The sequence below is a fragment of the Vidua macroura genome, chromosome 3, assembly GCF_024509145.1.
Source record: "Vidua macroura isolate BioBank_ID:100142 chromosome 3, ASM2450914v1, whole genome shotgun sequence".
Classification (NCBI taxonomy): Eukaryota; Metazoa; Chordata; class Aves; order Passeriformes; family Viduidae; genus Vidua; species Vidua macroura.
In genome coordinates, this window is record NC_071573.1 from 36,270,320 (window position 1) to 36,280,593 (window position 10,274).

Sequence of the window (10,274 nt, forward strand, 5' to 3'; positions counted from 1 at the left end):
CTCTGCGAAGCCAGAGGGAAAGCAGGGTTTCCACCGGCCTGTCTGGAGCTGGGCTTTCTTCCTCTTATACCAAATTCTTCAGATTTTTGTAACCTGCTCCACTTTACCCTTTGAACCGCAGAGAGTGCAGAGCTCTGAAGGTACCTGCGGGCGCGCACGTGCCGGGCTCGGCTGCCCCGCTCGGCCTGCGCCACCAGGGTCAATGGTGAGATTAGCCCCTCATTTAGGAAACCATCTGTCTTGCCCTAGAGCCATTCCGCAGGGGAACAACATGTGCACCTCGCCCAGCCTCCAAGGGAACGGCAATGGCTCCAGAGAGTCCTACTGGAAGCCCCTATCTCTGTTCTGTGGATGTTCTGGTGTTTTTCAAGGCTCTCTCCCCACGCACATAATGACCCACACGGTCAATAGATAAGGTCTGCCTAATGTGTACTTGTAGACTCAACGTTTCTGGGCAAACAAGACCTTTATCTGCACTTTAGCACCGAAGTTTACAGGTCGGTGCCGTCTTCATGTCAGGGATCTGTTTTGTTGCCCCGATAAAGGAAAAGCACTGACTACTGTTCTACTTGGAAATTTTAACAATTAGTTTTCCTACAGGAGCAGCAGAACAACCACCCTTTTGCTTTTACTTTGGAACAATCTCCATCAACTCATCCCTTTCTAGGATCGTTTCCCTGACTTTATTCTCTGCTCTCGACCTAATTATTGTTTGAATTGTGGGAATGCTGAAAAACCCAGCTCGGGGCAGATCCCTCAGCGGGAGATGGTTTATGTTGTCAGTTTTACTTATCCAGCAAAGGATGAGAGAAGTAGCAGGAAGAGAATTCTCCCAAGCCATGTGGTACACAGATGCAGAACGGAGAACACAACCCACGCGCAGCGGGGCCAGGAGAGGCCTCCCAAAGGCTGTCACATGGGGAGTGAGATGCCTACGCCCTCTCCATCGGCAGAGAGAATTCCTTCTCTGCGGGAGGAGCAGGTGGAAGTTTCACTTCTGACGTATCCTAAGGGCCTCCTCGGAAAAGTAATTTGTCCTGCGTGAACTTTTGCAGGATTTACTCCCCAAGAGCAAGAGTCTTAGAAATTTAAACACTTGAAGCCCATTATTGGCGCCTAAAGAGAGACCAAAGCTCATGTCAGCAGGCAGAGCCTCAGCTTTACATCTTCCTGACCTGCCAACAAAGGAACACAACAATTCCTCTCCCTCCCCCCGTCGGTGGAAGACGTGAGAGTTGGGACTATTGTCACTGATCTTTTCCCTTTACCCCCCCCCCCCCCCCCCCTTTGCTTAGACAAAGGCAGACAGGAGCAGCCCTGCCTGAGTGTTGGGAAATAAGAGCCCTCCCTCCCACCGACCTCCTGCTAGGGCCAAGGGAGCGGGGTAAGCTGCCCGGAGCCGCCCCCTCTCAAAGCTGGATGCGGAGGAGCGAGCCTGGAACAAACCTCGCCTGAGCTTGTGGGCAGAGCCGGGAGCAGGGAAAGCTGGGAACAGAAAAGAGGCAGTTCACGCTGCCGGCTGAGTCACCCCAAGCGTATAAAAGCAAGGCCGAGCAGTCGGAGCCACTCCGAGCGGAGGCACGAGGCACCCGGACTTTTGGACAGGTACGTGCAAGCGGATGCGGTTTAGAGGCAAGGATTAAGATTAAATCTAAGATTGGAATACAGCAGCCCAATTCCTCTCATCCTCTCCCTGCCAATGTGCTGCAGAGCAGGAGATCCAGCGGCTCCGGTGACCGGGAAGCCCTGAGGCTGCTTGGATCTTGCACGATTCCGACTGACGAAAAGGACACAGGCAAATACAACACATTATTTTGGTGGTCTGTGTATACCATTTTGCTGGTCCCTACTTCAAACCTGGGATGGCAGCAAAGGATTACGGTCTGGGCAAGACCTGGCATCATTCAGGGAACAGCAAGGAGCAATTAAACTTTGGAATAAGTCTGAGATATTTCATAATACGTGGGGCTTCGGTTACCACCCTACACTGTAATATATTTCTAGACGAGGAATCATCATTTTGTTGCCGGGAAGCACAAAAGACAGCTCAACAAGAAAAGCACGAGTTTAGGGCTGGGGTTAATTCCTTCCCCTGACACACATTACCTGGGGGACCTCGCACAAGTCACTAAGAATATTTTTTTTTTTTTTTACAAAGACCAAAGCAGGGGTGGGAGGAGGAGGAGGGAGCTGTAACACTAAATAGCATGTTTCTTGGCGCTCAGGCCTTTGGGGCCCAGTTCCAGGAGCGTACTCAGTTTCTGACCACTTCCACTGAAATGCGGTTCGGGAGCTGCATTTTCAGTGCATCCTTTTCCAGCAGCTGGGCCGTGTAGCCTGTCTGTGGCTCTCATCTACCGCAGGCCCCAGCCCTGCTGCTGTCTGGCAGATAGGCTGTGGGCATTGCCAGCTGCTCAGGAGCCCCAAGCCCCCTGTGGGGTTCCACTGGGACTGTCCTCAGAATGGGGCAGAACTGCCCTGGTAGAGCCCACACAAGTCCCTGGTTTTTCTATTACAACTTCTGCTAAGGAAAGGAAAGTCCTTCCTAACACAGGAAAGGCACTTTTACCTGCCCAGTCCAACAGAGCTCAGCCCAGTTTGGGGTCCTGGGCTTTAAAGTTTTGCAACTCTCCTCTGTCCTTGGATCCATTCATTTGCTTTACACCACCTCACAGGAAACAGTCCCTTGCCATAGGCACATTGGACCCAGTTGTTTGGGCATGACCTCACTGGAAAACTCTTCCCACTGGGCTGGCACAACTGGACAGCAGGACAACCTCCTGGCAATGAGGGTCCTGGTGTGGGATACAACTTGGTTCATGCTTCCTACATGAACGACTGTAGGCACTCTTAGACTAAGACTGCATGATACTTCTGTCCCCAAGGATTCATGTTTACTTAGACTTAATTACAGAAGAGCTATTAATTATCACTTATCACTGTCTGGATATAATAGGAATGGGCTTATAAACTGTTTTTCTTTTAAATAGTTTTTAGATGACTGGAGGGATTTTAATTTAGCTCTAAATGTTGATTTTTTTTTTTCCCTCCTGAAACAAAAAGGAAACAGATCTTGCAAACGGCAAGCACCTCTGAGAAGGATGTTGTCACCCTTGCTCATTCTCCCTCTGCTGCTGGGAACCACAGCACACGGCCCGGTGAACAGAGCAGCATCCAGGGATGTCACCACCTTTTTCCAGCTGGCTCAGGAGGACACTTGGCAGAATGTCAATCTCAACAGCATGTCCTGTGAGGATCAGAAGAACAGGACCTGGATCACACTGCAGCTGACCAACAGCAGCCTGACAGCTTTCCCCGTCTGCCTTCCAGAGGCCCTGGAGACCTTGGATCTCAGCAATAACCTCTTGGAAGTGGTGAATGGCACAGAGATAGCAAACCTCCCACATCTGCGTGTCCTCTCGCTGAGGCACAACCACCTCTGGTCAGTGAGGTGGGGATCTGAAGCCCTCAGCAGTCTCCTCAAGCTGGACTTGAGCTTTAATAAGCTGTCATCTGTGCCATCCTGCCACGGCTCTGCCCTGCCTAACCTAAGGTGGTTGTCCTTGGCTGGAAATCCCCTGATTGAAATCCAGCCACTGGCTTTTTCCTGCTACCCTCAGCTGCAGGTCTTGAACCTCTCTGCAACACTGCTTGGGCAGGATGACAGCAGAGGAATTAGGGACTCTGCTTTTGCCATCAGCACAGATCCCAACGAGGCCATGAACAGGCCTGGAAACTCCATCAATGTGCTTGATCTGAGCGGGACCTTTTTTGAAAAAAGTAAGTTTCTGGGTTTCCTGCTGTAAACACAGGGCTTGGTCAGGCCAGGGGAGCAGAAGCCTTGCTGGGACAACGGCTCCCATCCTGGCTGAGCCTGGAATGCAGGGTGAACACCCCACACTGAAAGCTGCAAACATGGTCAGAGCATGCAAGGCACTCTCACACAAAACAGCCTCCCAGAGGAAGGGCAGAGACCAAACACCATGAGACAGGACGATTTGTCCCAGTGTAGTCACCCACCTCCATCCTAATCCCACTGTCTGCTACTGACAGTCATCTCCCTGTCAGCCCCAGGATTAGTTTTGGGAAGCACAGAAGGAAATTCGTTTCTCTGTCCAGACAGGCTGTTGAAATCTTTCTTTGTCCCCACAGCTACAGTCAGCTTTTAGAGCCACATTGAAGTAGCACAGAGAGAGGCTTTTTGTGCCATCCACAGCCAGCCGGATACTTCCGCTGAGGGGGGAGACAATCCCTGCCCTGAGCAATCCACAGGAGGTTTTTTTTTCCCTTTTGCCCTGCCAGCGTCAGTTTATACCTGAGGTGCTGAGACACACAGATGTGAGATGCCTTGCCCAGCTTCTTCCAGTCTGGGGCAGGGCCAGGGCCTCCTCAAGCTAGAGGCTTCACTTCAACTCACATTAAACAGCTGCACCGCCAAATTTCCTCCATGAATTTGCCTAATCCCTCTTGTGGTAGTGAGTTACCCTATTGAGTCATGGGACAGAAAGACCCTTTCGTACAAGACCTATTCTTTCAGTTTCATGCCTCTTGGCTCTTTCACCCGTGCTAGGAGAAATAAGTGATTTGCCTTTCTTGCACCAGTCAGGACCTTGTAAACTACTTTCCTGAACAGAGAAATCTATTCCATACCTCTTATCAGCTTTGTTGTCCTATTTCCCCCTCTTTTCCTCTGCCCTATGACAGTCTGACCTGCAGGGACTATAACAAAAATGCAGCTGCATGGGTGTTTATACGCTGGTGTATTGACTTTTTTTCTAGTCCTTTCCCAAAGAGAATAGCTGCAGAAGGTGACAGATACTTTATATCTATGAATTCAAACCCCTTTTCTAGGCAGAAATCCACAGGAATGCTCTGTTCAAGCAGTAGGTGCAAATATTTTTCTGTTTCAGTTCAACCAGAGTGGGCCAGAGATTTGGCCAACCTCAGATCACTTCACCTGACAAACATGCCACGGTTAAGAAGCCTCGACAGCGACATCTTCAAGTCTCTGCCTGGTCTCCGAGAGCTGCACTGTCAGGACTCACGTTCTCTGGGTTTCGTGCAGACAGAGATGTTTGACAGTGCTCTTCATCTGAGCCATCTCTCATTTGAGAAGTGAGTTTGGGTTTTTTGTCCTTCCTCACATAATACTTCCTTTGCCTCACAGCGCTGTGGTGCCTGGAAGCTGACTTGAACAGTTTATCAGATTTAGGAAGGAGGTGTGGACTTGCTGTCTTTGCCATGTAAAATCTGTGATGTGGCCTGATAGAGATGATACAGCCCAAAGAGCATGGGACTCATAGCACAATTAATTGTTTGCTTGAGGTTGTATCCATTGTGTTCCCACTCCTCTGCCTTATCTCCCTGTCCAATGGATGAATTCACCCAGCGCTGTTTAGATCAGCATAGATCCACTGAACAACCCTGCTTGTGATAAAGACCAGGCTTCCAAGGGCAATATCCCGTCAGAGGAGAAGCAAGTCACTGAGGGTTCCCTGCTCTGCAAGAATGAGTGCTGACAGGTCTCCAAAACCTGCATCTCAGAAGCAGACAAAAATCCTGTCCCTCCCATTTTTAGTGTGAGAGTTTAATATAGCTCTTTGTTCATCATTAGTAAAAGCAATGTTTTAGTTCTCATTCTAGGGGTAGCACCTCTTGGTACGTCACATACCTGAAGTACTAAGAGGGACAAAAGTCCGAAAGTGATTTATCAAAATAAGAGCAGGCGAAGTGCACACAGAGCAGTCAGCACAGAGGAAAAAAATCTGGAGAGCACTTCGAAACATTTTTATAATAGCGACCCAGATATAAGCATATCAGAAAACAAACACTAGAGCACTGTCTGTGCCTAGAAACCAGTTTCAGGAAAATAAACCCATACAAAGCAAAAATCCTATGTATTCCATCCCCCCTTGATTGCCCCACTGAATTTACACAGCACTTTACAACACTTGCAGGAATACCAGTTCAAAGTGCTAAAAATCATGCCCAAACTTAAAGGAATTAAAGTCCTAGAAAAAAGAGAGCATCTTCTGAGTCTGCAGGGTGGTGGGTTTAATAACTGGTTACTGCCAGGGGAACTGGGAATATTGCTTTGTGCCTTACACACACTAAGGGTAAGGGATACTAAGCACACTCCAGTCGTTGGAAGGTAGCTCAGCGTTTTTTAATTATTGCATTTGATTTCTTGTAGCTGTAACCTGAGTTCCTTTAATCCTTGGAACACCAATTCATCGGATGGCATCATCATCAACTTATACGGGAATCCTCTGCTGTGCAACTGCCAGCTCTCTTGGCTGCTGTCCAAGCCCAAGAAAGTTGTTCTGCAAAAGTAAGTGAGCTCAAGGAGATCAAGTAATGCTCTTCAGACACAGCTTCAGTGTGCAAGTTGTTTGGGGACCAGACATTCACCACTATTCACTAAGTTATTCAAATTCCTTGTGTGTTCTTCCCTTCCGCAAGAGGTAGAAGTGCAAAATAATGTCCTTTTCAGGGACAAAGCATAAAGTGTTATTAGCTGTGGATTCTGCTTTAAGGTGAGAATATTTTCTTTCTGTTTTGGACCATATTTTACATATTTCCATATTAGCTGAAGACAGAAAATGAGCTGTCTTGATGTGCCAGTGCTGGGAGCAGAAACTGGAAAACTTTGGAAGATCTTTAACAAATTATTTTCCCCTCACCCTGCTACTTGCAAAGCTTACATCACCACCGGCAGTCAACTAAACTCCTTGCAAATAGCACCATTTCTCACCTATTGTTTTCATGCTCCCCTACAGTTTTACAGACTAATTACAGTAAGTTGCAGTTAAAAGAAATATTTGCATATAAATGGTTTCTCTTCCTTTTCAAAGGCCACCAAGAAGATTTGTCATCAAATCTCTCAGAGAGCAGGGAAGTAGACTGTTGAAATTAGACAGTTTTTCACCGGGATGGGTTTAGCAATTGCATTCTTTACCAAAACTTCAGTGTCTAAGTAAATAAAGAATTCAGTCTTAGTCATTTAAAAGTCCCGCATCAGCCCAAACCAGATGGATTAAGAATTCCAGGAATCCTGTTACAGCTCTCTGCATGTGTTCCCCTGTTACTGCTACATTAAAGTCTGACTCTTTAAGACAAGTTGAATCCCGATGCCCTTTGCTTAAATTCACAGCCATTGTTGTACCAAAGGACACTTCCCCTCGGGCATAAGATATTCCTGCACCTTACAAAACCAAAAAGCCAGTTCCAGCTAAATTCCACAGTCAGTGCTGTGGAAAGCTGCCTGGACTGTTGTTAAGACAATCTAGATTTGGTCTAGGTTTCACACTCTCACTAACATGAAGACGGTTTTGACAGCAGATCACCAATTCCAATCCAAGCAGCCTACAGAAACCTGTAATGCTCTTCTGGATCTTGACTATTCTGGTTTCCCTCTGCAGGGCTTGGGAGACTTTTTGCACATCCCAGGAAGATTTGGGCAGACCTTCGACATCTTTTTCACTGCTGGAGCTCTACGATAAATGCCAGTCAGAGAACAATGTTACACAGCCTGATTCAAACACAGCCCTTCCTGATCGTGATGCTTTCAACTTCACCAGTGATGATGCCTCTGCTGTAGTAACAACAGACTCAGCTCTGCTGACCACAGATTTGACTCACACCAGCTCCCTAATCCAGAGGGATGTGATGAGCATGACAGCATCCAACCCAACTGAGCCCATCCTAGCAAAGGCCAACAGTTCCTCACACGAGGTGGAGGCAGTTTCGGAATCCACAAGCAGTTCCCCTTCCTTGGCATCTGTAACCTCCTTCCCGGTTTTTCTCCAAGAGCTCTTTGCTCAGTTCCCAGACCACAGCTCCACAAGTCCAACTGGAACAGAACAGCTACAGAGAGGGCTCAGAACAACTGACACAACATTCCCCTGGGAAGGGTCATTCAACCAGACCACCAGTGATTATTCCTCTGGAGGAACAGGAGTCCCCCACACCACCAACCAGCACACTCACTCCTTTGCCACCCATGCCATGGAAGGTACCCCCCAAATGAGTCCCCCACAGCTGAACTCCACAAGGAGCAGTGCCCACTCAGAGCCTGCACCCACCACGCCATCACCACATTACACCGATGACTATGACTACGAAGAACAACCAAAGGAGGAAACGCCGGTGCAAACGGCCCAGGTCGCCTGTGACTACAATCCTTGCAGGCACCTGCAGAAGCCATGCAGGGAACTCCAGAATATATTCCAGTGTTCATGTCCTGGCACGTCAAGGGAAGATGAGATTCCAGACCCACCCAGGCTCAGAGAGGTGATTGAAATCACTGACAGCTCTGCACAGATACGCTGGTGTGCCCCATATTCAGTTGTTCACAGCTATGAGCTGATGCTTCGTGCCCAAGACAATGAGGACAGGCAGTTTGTAATGGACAACATCTACCCCACAGCCAGGCAGTACACTCTGTACAACCTGCTACCATTCACCACTTACCATATCTGTGTGACTGCCTCAAACAAAGCAGGGTCAAGCCAGACAACAGGCCAGGAAATTCCAGGTAATTCGTGCACCAGCTTTAAAACAAAACCCAGCTACAAGTATGTTTTTGCTGGTCTGTCTGCAGCAAGTGGACTCTTTCTCATTACCACAATTATTTTGTCTGTATGTCTGTGTAAGGCATGTAAAAAGCCTCAGAGTGAGCAGTATGGCACACACTTAGTCTCCTACAAGAACCCAGCATTTGATTATCCCTTAAAACTGCAAACCACTAATTAGGTCTGGGTGATTGTTCTACGCATTCAAAGTTCACTATCTCCATCACCTTGGTGTGTTTTTTGTGAGACTCTGAAAGTGTACTTCAGCAAAACCATGAACCATCAGATTCCATAACCCTGACATTTCTAACAGAGAGAAAACCACCAAAAAAAGGGAAAATCTAATAATGAAGGCAGTCAACCAGAAGAAAGTCTTTGGACTCCTGTTCCTGTGCTAAGCAGCAGCAAGCCTGGGCACTAACCTTGAAAAGTTGTTTTTGTAATCACCTACAGATAGAGTAGCATAAATTTCACACAGTGAGAGGCTGCCTGGCCAGCTGTCTGCCTCCAGTATCTCTCATGAACACAGTCAGATGAGAGCTCTAATCCAAGGTGCATTAAGCTTAGCAAGACGTACTCTGCTTTTATTCACAGAGCAAAGCTGGGGGTTCAATTTTTTAAAGGTATTATCCATAAAGGGACTATAGCTGAAAGGAGTGAGTGGGCTCAGTGATAAGGTGTTGTGCAGATCTAAGTAAATGCAGTAAATGCAGTGGATGCAGATGATCAAACAGTTCAGGAAAAAGAAACATGAAATTTAATTGTAGTCACAGATTGTGCAGGATCTTTAGGGCAGGGGTAATTGTTTTGTTCTGACTTTTTATGAGGTTGTCCACAGCTGAGCCTCCCAAGTGCTTCCCCAAAACAAGCCCACAGGCAGTGGGGGGTTTGCAGTACAGCAGTGGCCCACAGAAGGGGGGAGGAGAGCATGTTAACATTTGCTTCCCAGTGGATTTTAAGCAGAGAGGATGTTCTCTCCCAATCATCCATCCCATCTACAGATTTAGCAGCTGATGATTTACCTCATACAGAGGCAAAAAGCCAAGTAATGAAGCAATTTAATGTGTGTGCTGCTGAGGCTTGAAAAACCCAAATCCTCTGCACTAGCAGCAGACAGTTCTGCAGACACCTTTCAAATGAACTCTTGGGTGCCAATTTCTGTACAATAATAGTAAGAAAGGCTGACAATCCCAACTTTGAGCTTGCCATTGGAATCCAAAGAGGTGTCCCAATCTGATATTTCCCCATAGGCTTCAGTTCCAGGAGCTGCCTGTTCCTGCTGCTGTACAGACACACTGCATGTTTTATGAACTCTAAGGGGAAGGTGCTGTAGTGTGTAAAAGAGTCTCTGTTGCATTCTTTTGGGGTTTTTAATGCTTTCAGCATTACTGAAATAAAAGCCACAGAGCTATGTTCTGTTTTTTTGTTAAAGACATGGATTTTGGTGTTGTCTTTACCATCTACAATGTTTAGCCTGAGAAATTAACTCCTTTTGCTGTTTTGGAATGAACTTTCAACGTGTAGTAAAGAAATGGTTTTATGATGGTAGATTTGTGTTCTCTGATGTCCCAAGCACTTTCATTTTGTATGTGGCAGAAGGAGGCTTGCTCCTTGTCACCACTATAGGCTTGCAGTCCTTTCCTGGGAATTTGTCCTCTCCCCAGCACTGCATTGGAAATGACACCATCACTGGATCGATGC

The 10,274-nt window shown here is 47.4% G+C and overlaps 1 protein-coding gene across 1 annotated transcript; it reads left to right on the forward strand.

Annotated features, from left to right (window-relative positions):
* Positions 1-1,555: 1,555 nt before the first annotated feature.
* Positions 1,556-10,004, forward strand: LRRN4 (leucine rich repeat neuronal 4). Its single transcript, XM_053974460.1, has 5 exons — positions 1,556-1,605; positions 3,064-3,780; positions 4,911-5,115; positions 6,194-6,331; positions 7,422-10,004. Exons 2-5 carry the CDS (start codon positions 3,102-3,104, stop codon positions 8,752-8,754), a joined length of 2,355 nt encoding a protein of 784 aa, XP_053830435.1. The 5' UTR covers positions 1,556-1,605; positions 3,064-3,101; the 3' UTR covers positions 8,755-10,004.
* The last annotated feature ends 270 nt before the right edge of the window (positions 10,005-10,274 follow it).

Coding starts and splice junctions, on each gene's coding strand:
- LRRN4 (XM_053974460.1), top strand. CDS start 3,102: ATGTTGTCACCCTTGCTCATTCTCCCTCTGCTGCTGGGAACCACAGCA. Junction 3,781..4,910: donor CGGGACCTTTTTTGAAAAAA/GTAAGTTTCTGG, acceptor TTTCTGTTTCAG/TTCAACCAGAGTGGGCCAGA. Junction 6,332..7,421: donor AAGAAAGTTGTTCTGCAAAA/GTAAGTGAGCTC, acceptor TTCCCTCTGCAG/GGCTTGGGAGACTTTTTGCA.